Source organism: Anopheles coustani, chromosome 3 (assembly GCF_943734705.1).
Source record: "Anopheles coustani chromosome 3, idAnoCousDA_361_x.2, whole genome shotgun sequence".
Taxonomy (NCBI): Eukaryota; Metazoa; Arthropoda; class Insecta; order Diptera; family Culicidae; genus Anopheles; species Anopheles coustani.
The window spans coordinates 30,721,068-30,740,688 of NC_071288.1; the positions used below are offsets into that span (position 1 = coordinate 30,721,068).

Genomic DNA, 19,621 nt, shown 5'->3' on the forward strand with positions numbered 1-19,621 from the left:
ATATCGGTATTCCTGGCAATGAACAGGCCGATCACCTAGCCAAACTAGGCACTACAAGCCAGAATACCATATGCAACAAAATAAGACTCAAGGATGTGATCCAAAGGCTAGAATCCAGAATGCGCTCGGAAGCGAATCAGTGGTACCGCGAAGCATGTGCTACAAAAGGAAAGAAATTTCAGCGCTTCCAAAATTGTATTGATAGGAAAATGTGGCACTATAGAATGTCCCTTTCCACCAGGGCAATTAAAACACTGAACAGACTAATAGCAGGACATGATTATGGTAACTTCTGGCTACACAAGATGAAACGTGCTCCTAACGGAAATTGTGAACTTTGTGATACCCCAGACACCGCGTCCCATAAGGTTTTCTTCTGTCGTAAATATGCAATTAATCGTGAGCAGAATCGGGACATTAAGTTGGATAAATTCATCAAATTCTGGAAGAACAAGAAGCAATGTAAAATGAAAGCAGTTTACGACTTTATCGTAGCTAATAGAATCTCGTTTTAAAGGAAAAGAATCCAAAAGCATCCATCAACCACCGAGTGAGCCCGGTATAAGGCTACGATCATAGGACGTGCTTCCAGCAGGAAATGGCTGGCAAGCCTGTCGACCAACGACGGTCGTGTGAATTCTCAACCCGTGATTATAAACAACAGTCCATATGACAGAACGAGCGTGTCTTATTTAACGAGCGGTCAAAACAAAATCAATTGCTGCTCATCAAGTTAGATTCACCATAAAGGGCTTCCTGCCTTACGTAGGTCGGAGCATTTTCAGAAAATCGGGGCATATGGCCTTAGTTGCCGGTCCTTAATCCACAGAGGTCTACATCACCAGAGTAGCTGGCGAAGGCCCAGGAAGCTGGATTCAACAGCCGTACTGGTGTAAATCCTCGCAGACGAAGAAGAAGAAGAATCATGTAATGAACGAAATGGAACCAAGGAATACCCCATTGTTGGTAGAAGAACGCCACCATTTAAAATCCACCCGGGAAAGTTTGCGCACAAAGCTACAGTCCATTGGCAGGCGTAATAAATTGAACCGGAACTGACTTGTCTTTGTGGCAATACCGCAGTGATGCAGTGATACGATAATCGACGTCAACAATACGAGGACAATGAATAAATCACAGTGTATCAAACGCTGTTCGCGCGGAATAAGCGGAATGAAGTGTATTACGATTTTTTTTAAATCAGCATTCAAACTTTTGGAAAAAAAGTTTTATGGGGAAAAGGATCTATAGCCAAATAATAGTTAACCACTAATTGGTCAGCAAGGAATCACCTTGAGGACGATGCAAACAGTTTGTTCAATATATGTTGGATTTATTATTTATAATTTATTCTTTATCATTTACCCAGGTGTGACGTTCAAGACGAGCTCTCGTGGTCATATGCAGCTAGTCTACCAAGGCCACACGTTTGAAAAGGAGAAGGAACGTTTAACCTCGTCCAGCTGGCGGTGCAGTAAAGCAAAATCCTTCAGGTATGTCTGACGGCCGGATAGGACCAGATGGTCAAATGATCTCTTTATTTATTTTTTTTATGAGCTATTCCTCCCTACTTATACTATTTATCTTAATTCACAGATGTAAGGCAAGGATCATTGAGCAGAAAAAATACGACAAACGGGGAGTGCGTCGTTTTCAAATAGTTAGAACCGAGCACAATCACCCAATTGTTACTGGACGTCGAGCACGGGGTGGATGCTCCGTGAGTGGTATATTAAGGTAGCACCGAAAGAAACCTGCGAACAAATAAATAAAGGCCATTCTCTGTTAACTGTTCCTTATTTATTGAAAACGATTTGGTAGTCAGAAAAAGACGGGGGGTTTAAAGGGTTTAATTCCTGACCAACCTTCTAAGCAACTTATCTATTTCGCCTTGTCTATTGCACTAGGTTCGCACAAAATCGAATACATTGTCACGGCCCGCGGTGGTTTGCAGTTGAGCATCGATAACTTTCGCTACGCCCGGGACCGCATCAAAGGTGGGACGGCTTCGTACCGCTGCGTACACTACAAACCACTTGGGTAAGTAAACCGATATTAAGCAATGCTCTTCGAATGGTCAAGTTTTTAAACACGGGTTCAATAGTTGCAGGGCGCGAGCAAAAACGGACAACGTGAGCGGTAAACTGAACGTCATCAATGCCTCCCACAATCATCCGGTCCACATGGATCGACGGAAACGGGGGGTGCTACGCATGTTGCTTACTAAACGAAAACTGTCGTCCCGTATGCCCACGAAACAGTCACAACACCCGTACGAAAGAAGAGGGACGCCTAGCAAATAAACGGAGTAACAAAGCAGGACACTTGCGTGTAAGACACACTGTGCTGTGGTTCAACATTAATTTAAGACAAATAAATCATTATTGACGATGGGGATAGTTTAATGTAGAATAAGTGTATGAACACTAATAATATTGCGATGTACGCACATTGATGGACAATGCTATGCGATTTTCTTTTTCCAACGTTTTACTAATGCCAACCATTTTCATTTCCATTGTAGATTTGGAAAGTTCAAAAAGACTGTACAAGAGAACTAACAAATGGGAGGAATCTCAGCGGGTGGACAGTACTGCCTACGGTTACAACCAGCGGGGTAACTTGGTGTACGAAAGCTTCAGCTACTCGAAGGCCAGCATCAACGGCGTGGCAAACATCATCTACTGGCGCTGCACCGAGTATCGGAAACGGAAATGCCGCGCATCACTGAAAACCAAGGGTAAAGATCTGTTTGTTATCGATGCGACCCACAACCACGAGCCGAAGAACTATGGCCGGGTGCTGTCGGCTACGTTACCGATATTTAATGTAAGTGAGTGAATGCCACTGAATTCTATTTTAAAAGATTTGTTCTATGTGACCCGCTTTAACTCAAATTCTCTTTTTTCTTTATACAATTGCAGGTTACGTCTCGTGAAACATCAGAAGAAAATAAAATAAACGAATAAATACAATGTAAACGAATAATTTATGTTACTTACGATGTTTGTACTCGTTAGTCCCATTTGAATGTTTATTTGGAATTGTTTCTGAACCTATTGCAGCTGTTTGATAAATCATGCTCCGTGCACATACTCATGGGTTAATTCTTTTCTGTCTTCTATTGTTCGCAGCAAAACAAAGGAAATGGAGATATTCTCGCGATCAACCGGAACCAAAAATCACGGTGATGTTCAGAAAAACTGACCAGCCCGGCCAGACACTTTTACGAAGGAAAAAGATCGATACAGGGGATGGAGTTCCGTCTAAAGTGTATCATCTGACCACCACACCCGTTTCGAAGGATAACTACGACCGTATGGAAACTGCCTCCAGGAACAAGGGTACCCTTGCTGGCCCGAGCAGCATTCCACCAACCAGACAGGTTGAACCGAATGTTGATACCGTTAAGATGCGCGATAACACTCGTCCTAATGCTTGCGATATAGTGAAACAACTTTCAAACGGCCATACACTGTTGAACTTAGTGAGGAAGCGCGTCCGAGGTTTTTGTGTGTACTGTATTCAGAGAAATCCTGATCCGAACTATAAGAAGAATTTGATGAAAATTATTACTTACTGCTCGGCCTGTGCTTCTTCGCAGTGGATGTGTGAGGGTTGCTTCGATGATCGTCATAACGTGCAGCAGTAGGACTGATCTTATAGTATGGTAGAAAAATTATAATCTTATAGAATCTTATAGTATGGTAGAAAAATGAAACAATGAACTAAAATCGAACGTTGCGCATGGCAGTTTTTAGATAGAGCTAATAGCATACAATTTCTATAACTGAATAAAAAACTGGACGAGAAACACAACGTAGGGAGAGTATAAAATGAAGCGACGAGGGTGTGAAGAGGAGATCCAATAACGATTTATTTCACATTCATTACTTTGCAGATACTCCTGTCGGTTGCTACGTACCAAATATTTGCTTACACGTTTTTTTTATATTTTCAGAAGTGGACAGATGGAGGTAAGTTCATAAGGAGGAGAAAGTAAGAACGTAACGTTGCAGGTTGCCCACATTATGTAGAAACTTAAATGAAAAAATCATTAAACATGCTTTTTTCATTCTTACATAAAATCGAAATCGAGATCATCCTACTAACATTTATCGTTTTTATTTTTCTTTTAGGTTCTTGATCATCTCATATGAAACGGAAAGATAGTTGAATCCTAAGACCTATCCGGGAAAACGGCGCATCCATCTTCATGCTCCGATAAGCTAATACTTTTAGTTGCGAATAAAACGAAACGAAATTTGTTTGTATTACATTTTTTATGTGTTACCACAGTGCGTTAGATTCGATTTACGGATCGTCATTTCGCTTCAATCAATTTTCCCTAACCAATGAGCTTTTTTTGTTTGATAATATTTTTTCGAAATCCCCCAAGCTGGACAAAAACGTCGTACATTCGTTCGGACTAAACTTCCCTCTAGGAAGGAAAATGTTAGAGTTAGTCCTCTGCACCCTACGCCCCCCATAAGGAAGGAAAGGATTTCCAACGCGGTCGAAAACAGAGGCATCGTAGCGACGTCTGGCTTCAGCATCCATGATAGTGGACCGTTAGTGCAGGGATTTACGTTCCCATTGCAGACAAGGAACGAGGTGGAACGTCTGGAAGACGCGATCCATGCGGATGAAGCTATTCGTTCTCAATACGTAAGTTTAAAAACCACTTTTATCAAACTTAGACCAAATACATACAGTTTATCAGATTTTATAAAAAACTACATCGAATATTTTCATGTAAAACGTAGGTGCCATCCACTATCGGTAACACTTGAAATGTGTGTTTCTTTTCAGATAATCTTCTTATCAAAGCGCAAACCCAAAAGTATGACGGTGCAACAGTTCGTATCGAACGTATTTTCCGACGAAGCTCTGACAGCCTACAATTTTCACGGCTCCAACACCAGTGGCCGTGCGAAAATCCCAATGAAAACGTATTCGGTGTTTTTCGACTGTTTCCTGGGTACGTTTGAGCCTGTTGAATTGTATAACAATTTCATTTGATTGGTTTTTATTCCCAAACATAATTTAACCCTGTACCATTTCCTATACTGCGTCTGCTATTTTCATCTTTTTCCTATACTGCAGAGGCATTTGAACGGACTGGTTTGAACGACATGGCACTTCAAACCCAACTGACGGCAGCTATCAAGTACAGCCGCAACCGCATGCGGCAGCGCAGTTTCCGGGCACGCAAGAATCGAGAGCGACAGTATGGGTCTCAAAAATCGCAGAAGAATCTGATCGACCCTGATCCTTGATGTTTCGCTAAATACTAAGTACATAGACTACACTGAAATTTATTACAATTAATAAATGCAAAATAGTGTAAGGAATGCATTGTACGAATAATATGTGTTTATAATAAGTTTTTTGTTCTTATTCTTTTTGATAACGACATATCAGCAGCTAAACTTGGTAAAACATATTCTTGAAGCATGTGTGGTCTGTGAATTGATTTATTTTCATATTATTAATAACTATTTTCGCTTTACATTTCAGGTAAATGTCAGATATCGTTGGTTCATTCTTGGATATTACTTAAACATCAGAAATAATCATCAGAAACTCAGTTGCTGATGGAACCTTCTTCTGTTCGTTTTTTAAATGATCTCACATTTATCATGTGTCCGTAATAAATAAATCGTTTACAAGAAAAAGAACTTTTTTTATAGAACATTTAATTGGCCATTGTCTTGATTGTTCCTACACATTTTTTTAACGAAATTGGTTGTTTTCATTTCCAGAGCTAGCCGAGTCAGTGCCGTATTGGAAGAAACAAATCCGGGAGCTGTGCAAAGGGTTCAAGTTTGCGCAAAATCCGAACATCGTCGAAATACGCACCATAAAGCAAATGTTGCGCTCGATGGATATACGATTTTTCGAGCTGCAGGGTATCAATCCGCGCAAACCGCTCACCATCAGCGGGTTCCCCATGCCGCTGCAGTGCGAGGAAGATATCGAGCGTTTAGAGCTGATGGTGAAACGAAACCCAAAAATTCGGCAACAATATGTACGTACCGAACAGATGGCTGATCAAAGTACATTGTTCGTTGTCCACAAGAGTAACCGAGATGTTGTGCTTCATTACAGGTTGAATTTCTCCGGTGCCGGAAAGCGTTAAGCGCTGACATTAATGAATGCTTTTCTAACTTCTTCTCCGACGAGGCAATGCTCAACTACAGCTGGCCGATGACTGATACCTGCAAGATGCCCAGAAAGCAGATGAATAAGTATCAGATATTTACCGTGTGCATGCTCGGTAAGTTGAACTGCATTTTAATGGAATTGAGTTTTAAAATCTCTGCCTTATCTCTTGTCATTCGCAGAAGCCTGGCAGGAACATAAGGTCGATATGGAGCAACTGTCCCGTGAACTTCACCGTGCTGTATTATCCATCAACCGTAGACGCTGTGCCGCGAACCAGAATAATCGGACGCAAAGGACAGATTAATTCAATTCAAACAGTTGATCCTTTTCAAAGGCATCAGATTCCTTCTTCTCATGTATATATTATATATACGAATTATTCCACAGAATGAGAAATTATTTGTAATGAAATTAATTTTTCGCTGAGTGATTATCTTTAATTGGCTTTTCTAATAAAGCACTACTTGTTTAGCGTATCGAAATGGGAAATTGCTTGAAATTTTCTTCAATGTATTGCTTTTCGAACAAACATATTTTTCAGCGTATTTTTTATCCTATGTTTTTCACGTTCACGGTTGTTTTTCTTTCATAATAGTCTGATTTATTTTGAGTTTTTTTTTAACTTTCGTCCTATCCCATAGATACCATAGTTCCGGATTGCAGCCAGAATGAAGTTGTCGGATTTCGTTTTCCGCTCTCATGCCCGGAGGATATCGAACGACTAGAGTTTGCTGTTCAAACCGATACCACCGTGCGTGCCCAGTATGTAAGTATTGTTAGATGGTTTAGACTAGGTCGTGGAAATCAATCGATCCCTTTCATACACGATAATACTTTTGAATATTTTTAGATTAACTTTCTCGCATCGAAGAAGTCTCCAGATAAAGGTGTTTCGAAATGCTTCGAACACCTGTTTAGCCATTTATCATTGTACAACTACTGCTTGATTAAGCAAGAAGCTGCTGACGCGGGAAAGAAGCTAATGACTGACTATGATATTTTCACCATATGCATGATAGGTAATGATTACTGATCGCACATTCATTTATACAACATGTAAAATAATTGTGTATCTGTTTGTCTTCTTTTATTTAATTACGTCCGTTCAGAGGCCTGGCAGTCGCACGGATTAACGAAGGGAAATTTACTATATGAACAGCAGCTAGCGTTAGATGCAGCCCTCGAGCATCGTAAGCAAAGCATATACAAGCGCCAACAGCGCTCGAAGACGATCCAGAACATGTTACGCCAGCTTATTCCAAAATCGACGAAGTGAAATTTTTCACTAGAAAAAATAAAACTGACAAGCTTGGAATGCAGTGCTTTATCCTCAATTATCTTAAGCTCTCCGAAGGTTGCCAAATGTGGTCTCGCTTAATCCTTCACCAAGCGTACGATCAATAACGAACCATTTCCTTCACTCTCCACAGACTTACCGAAACGGGCTAAAGATCTCGGCAAATTGAAACAGGAACTCTTGGAGCTTGATCGAACCCTCAATCGTGGCACGGTGTTACGGCAACGACGGCAACTCGGCCAGGTGCCGGGTTTCAACTTTCCACTAGGGACCGAACAGGAGGTGATCCGTTTGGAACACACCGTCGTCATGAATAGAAACGTTCGGAATCAGTACGTAGGTATTAAGTGCTGGGTAAGTTTCAGCAGGATGTTTAACATCTTTTTGATTCTATTACAGGTTCGATTTCTTGCCACACAAATGCACGAATCGAAAATGAACGTGTCGAAATGTTTGTCGTTGTGCTTTCAAAACGAAGCTCTAATAAACTTCGAATGGAACCAGGAATGGAACACGAGAAATGATCGAGTCAAGATCATCGGAAGATTCCATATTTTCACTTCTTGTATGCGTGGTAGGTTGCATGTGTTTTTACAACTTAAAGTTGTTATATTTCATTCTACGATATAGCAATAACAAACATCTTTTCTGTTTTCAGATGCATGGAAGCGTTACGGCATAACAAAGAACATTATTGAACGGGAACTGAAACGCAAATTAGTGCTAATGAAAAATAACAAATAAAGCATTGAAACCCGCCTCATTAATATGTGATGGTTTATTGGAAAAAATCTTTTTCATTGTAATGTGTTCACTTTTTTATCGTTATTGTCGTTTTCTGTCATCTACAAATCATTACTAATTCGGTTTTTTTTCCCTTCATCTTTTCAGATGTAAAAACACCTTTCTTACGATTTACACCATATTTACAGGGACGCAAAATTCAAGCAACAAGATCATTTAAGCGTTCCATGTCCTTGGAGCTTTCAAAGGGCACGCAAAAGTTCGTCCTTAAGTTTCCACTGGAAACCGGGGCCGATATCGAAATGCTTGAAGACGTCATTCAGAACTCGGAAAGTGCAAGAAATAAATACGTAAGGGTCACTAAACGAGCGAAGAGATGAACACTAGCGGTTCGTTCAATTTGCGGATATTATATGTATTATTGTTTGTTGTTTTAGAAACAACTGCTGCAACAATGCATACGGGAAAACCCTCGAAAACCATCGCTCGCCCTGCTGAAGCTGTTTACCGACAAATCGCTAGACGATTACAACTACACCGGCCACTGCAATTACACGCGGTCCAAAAAGAACGCGATGAAAGATTACATGATTTTCACCGATTGCATCGACGGTAAAGCAGACGGGTTTCACATGTTGTACCATTTGCTGATAATAGTGTATTTTACTTCTCTTCTCTTTGATTATTAGATGCATGGAACAACATTTTGCCTCCCGGTGCTCGGATGCGCGCAATTCGTGGTGCGATTGCACTGTGCGGGAACCGCAAACGTATGCTGAGGATGCGTGAAAAGCAACGGAAACACTGCAATACCGACAGATTTTAGGCACTGCACCGATCATGGAATGTTAAGGAATAGAGTAGGATGAAAAAAATCAACTACATTACTATTCACATTGCGTGGAATGGTTTGTGGTTTCCGTTTTTTTTTTGTTTTATAAAACACAGTAACTGTAAAACATGGTTTTGAAATTTTCTTCATATGTGAATTCAAAGAAGGCAAAATAAAATAACAATATTTTAAATCTTTTTTTTTTTTTGTTTGGACTTTCATTGGGAATTTAATTCAACCTTCAAAATTCCTTGATTAACAATTCTCTATGCATCTTTCATTCTTTTTTTAGACGACGAAAGTCAATCCCTTTCCCTCCAACTATCTTCACAACCGGAGCTACGCCATCATGAAGGAGAACCGGTGAAACATAGTATTCAACATTCACCAAATGGATGCTTCGGACTCATCTCGTCCTGTGGGATCAATTTTCCTATCGAAAGTGAGGAAATGGTAGAGGTGCTGGAATCGATGGTCAAGGAATACGACGGAGCACGAGACGAATATGTGAGTGGATTTCTCCGTTTTCCTCTTGGTTCTAATTTTGACAAGTTTCTTTGTCGGCGGTTTTTTTACCAGGTGGCCTTCCTTCGAGAGCAAATGTCTCCCAATGCGAGTCTGTTGTCGAAGTTTGGCAACATTTTCAGCGACAGTGCGATGTATGGGTACAACTTTTCCGGCTTATGCGCGCGTGGACCGAAGCGGAAAGCCATGCAAGAGTACGAGATTTTTACTGAGTGCATGACCGGTGAGCATATGACTGCAGCCGCGGAGTCCAATGACCAACCGACCATCCCGAACATGCAATCTACTAAAACTTTTTTTTTTCTTTATTCTTTCTACCAGATGCGTGGTCGGAGTACGGTATTAATTCTGAAACTTTGCGTGATCAACTGACGATGGTCATAAAGTATATCAATGGAAGGAAGAGAAATCGAAAGTACTCTAAAAACCGACGTGAACGTCGCAAAATGTCTACGGCGAATGGAGATAGCACGAGCAAATAAGCGAGAAGTGCTATTAAGAATTTTCACTGATGTGAAATTGATGATTTAAAGAATCCTTTGCCTTATCTAACTAATGTGTCTTTTGTAAGAAAGTTATATCCTGTCTTATGGACGCAAACAAAACTTTTTTTTCTACATACTCACACACATGAGTGCAATTTTGCCATGGTCAATTTTCTACTTAATTCAAAATCAAAAGCTAATTTTAAGATATATTTTTTCTCTATTGCGAAGGAGCGAAGGTTGAAATGAAATTTCAAAATGTTGCATGCTGTTAGTTTGTAATGGTGAGTATACAAACAAAAATGTATTTATTTGACACAAATTACAACTTTTCAACCGATTTTTAGTAAGAAATATAAGTTATTAATCGAACATTGTTTCTTCCTTTTTACAGATAAAAACGCCAGAGAATATAAGGGCAAATCTTTTTCTACAAAATCATCGAATTTTAAGCTCATAGTAGGATTCCAGAGAGTAACTTTCATATACAGAGCTTCAGAGTTGTAAGCACCATTTCGGGAAGCTAGAATTAACGAAGAACTTTCATAAATAAATCTCAGTCTATCTGAAGCGATAAACTTTAGCCTTAAAGTACCGTAGCTAACTGTAATGCCTTTGTTGGTTTCCGAATATTTTGACAATAACATTCAGACTATAGTGTATCGCTGTGTCTAACCACTCTCTTGCGTTTTCCGCGCAGTGTCCATTTTCAACATGATGGAACCAGCCATCAAGATCGAAGAGGACAGCACGGACTTTGGAGAGTTTGCGTTCCTGTCCGAGCAGCACCTGATGGAGGACATCGCCAGCGCCGTAAAGAAACCGACTACCGGCCCCTCGAGGAAAGTGGTGGGCCGGAAGCGAAAGGTGGACATTGCGGAACTGTTTCAAATGTCCACCAGTAGCGTAAGTCAGCGCAACCTGCTCGAGAAACCGTTCCCAATCGGGTCGGTGCTCGAGCTGAACGAATTCGATACGTTGCTCTTGGGCAATCCTTCATTCACGGAAAAATGCGTAAGTCCAGAGGGGGGACCTGTGATCATCGAAGAGTATTTAATTCACCGGGTTCTTTTCATTCTCTCCGTAGGCACAAATGCTACATTCCGTCATTCGGGATGAGGGTAACACGCTGGACAATGTAACGTGTCATATGCGCTTGCTGTTGGAACATGCCGTCGATTACACGGTCATTCTCCGGTACAGCTGGTATGGCTTCATGCCTCGGTCCCCGATGTCCCGGAGTAGTGGCGAGCAGCACCCATTTCGAAACTTACTGGGTGTGATCAGTTTATTGCATCGGGCGCGACAGCTCCGGTTTGCCACTTGTAGCCGGGAAGAAATTAACGAAGGGATTGAGAAATTCCTCAAACGAAAGCTTCGGTGCCATGCGTTGTTTGTGAAGAAGCAGCAGTTGATAAAACATTAAAGTGGGAACATGGGATTAGGGGTTGCTCTACCCTTTCGGCCAAACACGAGATTACTAAGTAGGTGCCAAAGTAGAATTTAGCGTGCAGCGAGTTGAATGTGTGTGCTACGAACGCTAGAACGAGGTTCGTCGCTAGGTTAGGTGTAATTCCTCGCTCGCTGAAGTCTCATTTTTTTATCTCTAGTCATAGCACACGTTCCCTGATTCTGGGGCGCTGTAAGCGATCATATACTCCGTACTATTAATACATATTTATTGTGATTTCATTGCATACTAAACAAAACATTTACCGCGAAGCTGATTCACATCGTGTTCGAAACATCGTGCGGAACGCTTTCAAGGGGGTTTTGCATTTCGTCGAATGTGCCAGTTTATATCGAGTCTTATCATTGTAAGGAAGTACGTAAGGAAACCCCGAAATAATTCGTATGAATTGTATAATAACAAAAAAATGATATGTGATGACAATGATCTGAAAACAAAAAAGAATTTCCTGTCGTTTCGGAAGCCACGGCCACGTTCGATGCGATGTTAATATAGTTGCGGACAAAAGAAACCAAAAGTGTGTTTGAAAAGTAATCTTACTGTTTTCTGGTGAATTTTGCTCGAGTCCAAAATGAATGTTAAAGAATTCAATTGATTTTGAAATCGACGATAATTAAGGCGCACAATATATGACTGCGAACTGAAGAGAGATGTCTATTTTATTTGTTGGACGCAATTTGGAAATTGCATTGCATGGAGAAGGATTTTGTGTGATTGCGATTTATGAGATTAACGAAAACATACTCAACTACTTCCTTCTACCTCAATTATTTTTCAGCTCAACAAGATAGGCAGCACCAGCAACCGAAATTCCACATCAGCAGTAACGGCACGCAAACGGTTGTTTACTTGGGCCATGTTTATAAACTCAACAGACAACGTGGTCGAATGCGCTACTGGGAGTGTGCCAAACGACGGACCAAGTGGAGCAATTGTTCTGCAAAGTTAAGCACCGAGTATTCCATCGTACGTAGCGTAAGCGGTGGCGAGCATAATCATCCTTGCTACAAGCTAGTTCCGGCGAATTTCAAGTAATAAGGGAAAATTAAAATCAACTGCCTGACTTCTCATTTGAAACACTTTTTTCACCGGGCGTGACACTGCGTTGTGTAACGCCTAGGTAACGCCTATCGAAAACGCTTAGGCTATGGTCTACCTATATGTATTGAAAGGTTCATTTCTTAAGGTTTAGTAATTCAGTTTAAGTTATGAATATACCCTTATTGGTCCAAAATTAACCACCCTTCTTCGATATTTTTTCGTATTTATTTTTTCGTTGAAACCGTTATGTTTTTTTAAGTGAACCGTTAGCGTTCAAATATTCAAAAAGAATGTATGTGTTGCGCTTTGCATAGCTTCAGTTGCAAGTGTAAATTACCCGGTTGACAAAAATTCAAATTTTTTGCTGCTGTCATGTAGTACCAGCAAGTTTTTCCATGGCAGATTGCTGGGACTCTTGCTGGAACTACATAGTACCAGCAAAAATGTCAATTTCTGTCAACCGGGTAGTAGGAAGACGAGGATCTAGGCCCGGACCTCATTTACCCTTTTATCAATCAGGTAAAAATTGAAATCAGGTCCTGGTCTGAATCATTGTCAATCCGTGGGTAAAATCTAATGGCAGAACAGATCAGACAATCGACGTTCTATTTTATTTATTAGTTAAAAATAGTTTCATGAACTTGAACATCTTCTTCTTGGCGTAACGACCTCTTGGTCATGCCTGCCCGTTAAGGGCTTACGAGACTTGTTTCCCTGTTGTACGTGGATAGTCAGTCCTCTCGTACAGGGGAGGGTCCGGTCTCGGTTGGGATTCGAACCCACGCCGTCGAGGTGGTGAGCCCGGGGCTCATGGGCCGATTTTCTAACCGGCGCTACCGCTATTTGGACATCAAAATCAAATAGATTCAGATCAAGTCTGAATCAATTCAAATCTGATTCGAATCCCGAATCAAATCTTTAGATCTGTCAGATGGGATCGAATCTTCTAGTCTTCCGATATCAATTCTGTCAACACTAGTTTCGAGTTGCAGCTTTCTTTCCTCAACGCTCAAAAAGGTCAGGTCCTGCCAAGGTGTATAAATATAGAAGGTGACTTTATGTCGCTTTGGAAGGGGTGCCATATTTGAGAAGAGTTATGTCAAAAGCCTAATCCTTTTCCGATACCCCCCCTCAAAACCCATATGAATACCCCAGAAGTGTTATGTCAAGTCATGAAATGTCATTTTACATTAGACGACTTCACCTTCTAATTTATACACCTTGTACCCCAGAAGTGTTATGTCAAGTCATGAAATGTCATTTTACACTGGACGACTTCACCTTCTAATTTATACACCTTGCTCAACGCTCAAAAAGGTCAGGTCCTGCAAAAGATCGCACGATTGGCATTCCAGTGTAGTGGACGGGACATAAACACCGAGCCCAAGTAAAGCGGGCGCTAGCAACGACGAAGATCGGTAGTTAACACAAAATCCGTCGAGTACAGAGAGTTTTTCTTCTGCGGATTTCCTTCCGTCGTCGCTCCGCTCGCCCCGACCGGAGACCGGGACCCTCGACGTAATAATCGAATTAGTTACGCGCGTCACCAGAGGGGAACGGAAGTAGTAACACTTGGTAGGATCCGATGGACACAACCAGCAGAACAATCAATTATGTGAGATTGTAGGTTGTGGCCGCATTATCGAGTCGAGTCAGCAGCTCCCACTAGAGTGACAAAGAAAGGGACACCACCGTGTACGTGTGTATGTTGTTTTCTTTCGGTTCATCGTTCGGTGTGCATAGAAAGAACTGAAAAATAAAAACGTTCTGATAATTCCGTTTCCCCTGCCCGGTGTGATAAGCGGCAGTCTTTTTGGAATAGACAGAACCATCGCCGTGGGTCAGTGACAAGAAGTTAAAACCGTGATTATCCCGAACATCCAAACTGTGCGACGCGTTATCGGTCCTACGCCCTTCGCGTGTTCCGTTCCTTAGAGCAACACGTACATTTGTGCAAGCATAGAATTTAGCAGTGTTTATCTCGGTAATTCTTGGCGATACCACCTTCAACATCATGATGGCAGAATCCGACAACACGGCCGACGCGACCCGACGACTGAACGTGAAGAAACAGACCCTCGACGATGCGTACGCAATTCCGGCCAACTTCCTGGAGATTGACGTCGTTAACCCGATGACCACAATCGCGGCCGGAAAGAAGCGCTACACCGATTACGAAGTGCGAATGCGGGTGAGTAGATGGTGTTGTGAAGCTGTCGTTCGCTGGAACCGGATGACAAGTATCTTTGCAGCAAGCCCAACATCCTCATCGTAGTGGGCGTGTTGTTGGTTTCCTTGTTTCTTCTAATTTTTCAATATGCACGCCATCGTCGCCCGAGGGGCTGAAAAGTGTGCTCATGTGCCCATTTTCACTCTCGACCAACATGGATGGTATGGGGTGGGCGCAGATGCACGCAAGGGACGCGATTTACGCTCCAGTCACGGATACATGCACCACCACCATGGTGGTGCGGGAAGAATGGGCCCGATAAGCGCCACATAAAATGGCTCCTCCCCACCGCCACATATCCCCGCCATCTTCGCAAGCGTCGAGACGCTGGAATGCAGCCGGGTTGGGACGGATACAACGCCCGTTTAGCTTCCCGCTTTGTTTACGTTACTGCTATTTCTGCCTTCATCAGCCTCAAGGGAGCCTGGTTGCGGAGGAGGCAAGAGTTCTAGAAAAATCTTCCATAGTCTAATGGGGACCCAAAAAATATGGCACAACAATAGGGAAATTATGGATGGATGTACCACTAGTGAAAGAGTAGGCTGTGATCGCGAAACGTGATTCACCGGAGGAATGAGGCGCCTATCTCGTTGTCATCTGAACACCCCCTGAATCATCGATAAGCCTGTCCCGCATTGCGCCCCCTGTCCATTCATTGTGTTTCCGTTGGTGGTTGTTGTGTTGTGACAGCACAAAGCCATTTGTACGAAAGAAGATTATTTTTTCTTTTTATGGAAAACCACATGTTGCACATCGTTTTGAGTTGTTTACATTAAATGAAAAGCTTAAATCATATTTGAAAATTAACAAATGAACCATGTGTTGATTATTTAGTTACAACACTACTTTGTAAGGGTACTTGTACTTCTATTTTATGCAATAAGCCTTAGCGGTTTAACATTCCTAAACTCTCCCCTATGTTACACAAACCGATCCTCAATCTGCGTAAACATTCTTATATATGCAAGCGCCTGGGCGGTTTCGCAACCTACTTACGACCGTATGTGTCGCACGTTGCAGGCTGATAATGGCAAAGAACCCCTGAAGGATATTGATCCAATTACAGGCGCAATAACCAATCTTGGTCCCTGTGGCTGACAAAGATGCGCCGCTATTACAGTCAATGATAATACCCTGCTGCAATTTTATGTTTGTTTTCAAAAAAAAAAATCCATGTGTGCCATTTGATTTAGTTAGTTTAAAGTTTCATTTTCTCCCCTCCGCCCCTTGATTGCAGACAAACCTTCCGGTGTTCAAAGTGAAAGAATCGAGCGTCCGCCGACGGTACAGCGATTTCGAATGGCTCAGGAACGAACTGGAGCGCGACAGTAAGGTAAGTTGTTGGCTTTTTTTTTTGTTTCGTTTAAATTTCTTCTTTCCATCACAAACCGGTAAGTCTCCCTCGTCCTTCCACACCATGCGCCACCCTGCGGCAGCTTGAAGTAAGAGCAAACGATCGACATTGGGAGGCCGTCCGGTACGACCGAGGTGCATTCATTACTTTGTCTCCAGTGGCTTGCAATTTCTTAGAAAAAAAAGAAATAGCCATATCTATGTGTTAATTCGAAGTGCTAACGGATGGGCGTAGGATGGCTTTAAGCGGGCGAATGGTAGAGCATCATCTTACTTTACCGGAAAACTGCAAGTGCGGGACACGGAAGCATAATAGATAACGGGATAACTAGATTCTCAATAGCTAGAGGCAACCTTTTAAACGTTTGTTGTCTACAATAAAGCCATCAAATAAATTACATTGCAACTCAATATTTTAGAACAATGCTTCCAGTCAGTCAAAAGAGCACACAACGGTTAAATAAATTTGCTCTTAGCTTTGAAAAAAGGTTAAAAAAACACAAATAACAGTTTATCACCAAATGTTACGAAATGTTGCTGTTTCGTTGATAACCTGGCATAGTCTCACGAACATTTATTTACTGCTCCTTTCCTGAAACAATGCTTCAATAATGATTTTTCCTCATTCTCATCAAGGTACAAATACCTTTACGAATACAAAAATATAAATTTTGTTATACTTCTCGCTGTGATCGTATTATAAATGTTGCCTTAAACAACAATATCGAATAACGAAAAACCCTCTCAATTTTCCTTGTCTTGTAGATCGTGGTTCCCCCGCTACCGGGTAAGGCCTGGAAGCGCCAGATGCCGTTCCGCGGCGACGATGGCATTTTTGACGAGAACTTCATCGAGGAACGACGAAAAGGGCTCGAACAGTTCATCAACAAAATCGCCGGCCACCCGCTAGCGCAGAACGAGCGGTGTTTGCATATGTTCCTGCAGGAGCCGGCCATCGATAAGAACTATGTGCCCGGTAAGATACGCAACACGTAAAACCGGGAAAACTGATAACACACACCCACACACACACACACGTCTCCACACGCCCATCCCGCGCGCGTCTCAGGGTGGACAGGAGAAAACAGGCAGAAGAGCAGAAAAAGCGAGCTAGGGAAGGTTAGCAAAAACGGATCGCTTGGGGCGCGAAATGGCGCTTCGTAACCTTTAAAGGACGGATTCATTGGTTGAAGGTTGAGCAGCAGCATGTGAACGAAGAACGAATCAATATTCAGGTCGACGATAGGAAGGAACCGGTGAAAGGATTTTTCCTCCGGGAAAATGTAGGCCATGAAATAGAGACGAACTTTTGCTAGAATATTAATAATTTTCACGGCCCAGGATACAACCAGAAAAAAATATCCCGTTCCTTGAGAAAAATCATTCTCTCTTTTTTTTCAAAAAAAAATTTCGGTGTATTTCACCCCCCCGCAAGTAAAATTATGATAAATCACACACAATCAGCCAATAATTAATGCTCCGAATTTTTTCATCAAATTTCCTTTAGTGGTTTTCTAATATTGAAACATCCTTCTCACAAGAATAAAAGGGCCGTTCAACTAGAGTCTGAAAACGTACGTTATCGTACTGAACATTGTTAGTGTGAAACAGTCCCCAAAATAGACAGTCATAAAAACAAACAAACAAACAAACAAACATACAAACGAATAGTTAGGATCGACATACGAATTGAAACTGGCGAATAAAATTCGGCAAATGCAAATGAAGAACGTGTAATAGCGGAGCAGAGGGAGGAGTGGGTGGCAACAAAGGCGACACATAACGAAATTACTTCCCCTTTTACGATAGATAAACGGAAGGAGCAGTAGAGGTTTGAGGAAATAAAACGCCCCTAACCGCATTCAAAAATATCGAATGTAAACTGGGTTGAAGATAACGGAAAAGTCAGTGTATCATAACATTACAAGTAAATAAAGTAAGAACAACTCCTTCGATTAATAGTAAAAAAAAAAAATATAAAAAAGAACTGTCACCAGAATCTAGAACGATTGATAAAAAAAAGTGGAAGGAATTGGTAGGAAGATATTTTCCCAGTCGTTCCAGCGGCTCCCTGTTTGTCTCTCTTTCCCAATTTGTATCTTTTGTTTTGCTCATCCTATAATTGGAAAGGAATTCCCATCGATGTGTAAAATGTAACAATCTTCTCGTCGTTACTTTGGAAAAGTAGTTCAGTTAAAAGTGAACGGAAGGAAAGGTAAAAACAATCATTTAAAAAAAGAAGAGAGAAAAAAAACAAAAGCAAAAGATAGAAGAATGAATGAAAGATGGATGGGTGTGGAATAGAAAAAAAAGTCCTTTTCTTGAAACATCAAAGTTTTCACAGGCTCTATCTCCTTAGCAACAAGGCGAGGTAGTAAATCAAGCGAGATCTGTGTGTCAGGTGATATTTAGTTTATTCTCTAGAACCATCATCCTCCCTCCCCCCTCCCCCCTCGGCGTTGGAAGAGCCGTGTTTTGGTGGAAAATAGCGGAAAAGGGGGTGGGGTGTTCCCTGTGTGTTTTTTAAGTCTTTTTTTTAATTTGTTTATGAAGAAAAGGAATCGTTTTGCGGGGAACGAGCTGTTCGAGGACATAATTCTGTTATTAGCAATAATGTGAAATACTACGGGGCCTGAGGAGAGGTTAAAAGAACAAAAGCGTAAATGAAAAATAAAACGAAAAACAAAAAATACAAACTAACTGTCATTGCAACAGATCACTCCTGTTTTCTGGATCGGCTCATCTCTAGGTAGGTTACTAGATATGCGATTGCTATGATTGCTACTCATTCATCATGATCATGCACACACTTTGTTTTCGGACCGTTTGCCCATTTTCACCGCGGAAAGGTTTTCCATCTTTATTTTCAAACAATTTTGGGGATCAGAGCAGTGTAGATATCGGGCTACCTACCAAGGACACATAGTAAAGATTATGCGTAAGTGAGCTAGGTGTGAGTGGGAAGGCGCAGTGGGAGCGGGGAGCTGGAGGAACGGAAGACGAGATGGTTGTGGACGAAGCGCCCGATACAACATGAGATGAGAGTCAACATAACGTGTGTACCACCCACTCCCTCCCCTTCCATTCTCAGGAATCCTCCCGGTGGACAAATGAATAAGTTGAAGATGCTCCTCCGACCAGCAGCCAAGCCAAGATCTCCGCTCCTCCTGCGCCCCACACCCGCCAGGACAGAGAGCTCTCAGCCCGGAGCAGCGAAGGCAGAAAGAAGGAGCGAGAAACGACAGACAAAAACCGGGTCGGAAGAGGGTGAATACAGAAAAAAAGGAATCAGAAACTATTGGTGGATAAAATTTGTTGGAATAATAATAAAAAGCATTCTTTGATTACGTACATGCATCTCGTCTGGTTCGATTTGTGAGGGTTGTTTCGAAAATGCAGTGTGTGTTTGTACCAAAAGGATTGGTTGAAGAAATTAATCATCTTGTTAGAAGAGAACGACATTCAGGGCGTCGAA

The 19,621-nt window shown here is 41.7% G+C and overlaps 5 protein-coding genes across 12 annotated transcripts in view; all 5 read left to right on the forward strand.

The window, feature by feature from the left end:
• LOC131272578 (modifier of mdg4-like) overlaps positions 1-8,234 on the forward strand; it is a 48,769-nt gene extending 40,535 nt beyond the window's left edge. The window contains exons 5-7 of one of the 7 annotated variants that reach the window (XM_058274368.1): positions 7,599-7,801; positions 7,865-8,039; positions 8,124-8,234. In XM_058274368.1, coding sequence (XP_058130351.1) covers positions 7,599-7,801; positions 7,865-8,039; positions 8,124-8,209 — 464 coding nt within the window. In that variant the 3' untranslated portion in view covers positions 8,210-8,234. Of the gene's footprint in view, positions 1-921; positions 1,140-2,524; positions 2,830-2,924; positions 2,988-3,134; positions 3,798-4,399; positions 4,669-4,812; positions 4,982-5,106; positions 5,365-5,765; positions 6,032-6,111; positions 6,281-6,347; positions 6,585-6,809; positions 6,935-7,018; positions 7,188-7,277; positions 7,460-7,598; positions 7,802-7,864; positions 8,040-8,123 lie in introns of those variants that run through there. The other 6 variants (XM_058274369.1, XM_058274360.1, XM_058274358.1 and 3 more) reach the window with 6 other exon arrangements.
• On the forward strand, positions 8,186-9,234 carry LOC131272581 (uncharacterized). The gene is made up of 4 exons (XM_058274385.1): positions 8,186-8,267; positions 8,357-8,559; positions 8,647-8,821; positions 8,899-9,234. Exons 2-4 carry the CDS (start codon positions 8,437-8,439, stop codon positions 9,033-9,035), a joined length of 435 nt encoding a protein of 144 aa, XP_058130368.1. The 5' UTR covers positions 8,186-8,267; positions 8,357-8,436; the 3' UTR covers positions 9,036-9,234.
• A 106-nt stretch (positions 9,235-9,340) lies between these two features.
• LOC131272338 (uncharacterized) lies at positions 9,341-10,335 on the forward strand. Its single transcript, XM_058274043.1, has 3 exons — positions 9,341-9,548; positions 9,621-9,789; positions 9,888-10,335. Exons 1-3 carry the CDS (start codon positions 9,492-9,494, stop codon positions 10,046-10,048), a joined length of 387 nt encoding a protein of 128 aa, XP_058130026.1. The 5' UTR covers positions 9,341-9,491; the 3' UTR covers positions 10,049-10,335.
• Positions 10,336-10,579: 244 nt separating this feature from the next.
• LOC131272337 (uncharacterized) lies at positions 10,580-12,157 on the forward strand. Its single transcript, XM_058274042.1, has 2 exons — positions 10,580-11,065; positions 11,139-12,157. Exons 1-2 carry the CDS (start codon positions 10,766-10,768, stop codon positions 11,475-11,477), a joined length of 639 nt encoding a protein of 212 aa, XP_058130025.1. The 5' UTR covers positions 10,580-10,765; the 3' UTR covers positions 11,478-12,157.
• A 1,760-nt stretch (positions 12,158-13,917) lies between these two features.
• LOC131272254 (sorting nexin-12) lies at positions 13,918-19,491 on the forward strand. Of its 2 annotated transcripts, XM_058273920.1 has the most exons (4): positions 13,918-14,754; positions 16,031-16,126; positions 16,912-17,122; positions 19,238-19,491. In XM_058273920.1, exons 1-4 carry the CDS (start codon positions 14,578-14,580, stop codon positions 19,258-19,260), a joined length of 507 nt encoding a protein of 168 aa, XP_058129903.1. In that variant the 5' UTR covers positions 13,918-14,577; the 3' UTR covers positions 19,261-19,491. The 2 variants fall into 2 exon arrangements, with proteins under 2 accessions (XP_058129903.1, XP_058129905.1); XM_058273922.1 differs by lacking the exon at positions 19,238-19,491 and having other exon boundaries at positions 16,912-19,035.
• Positions 19,492-19,621: the final 130 nt, after the last annotated feature.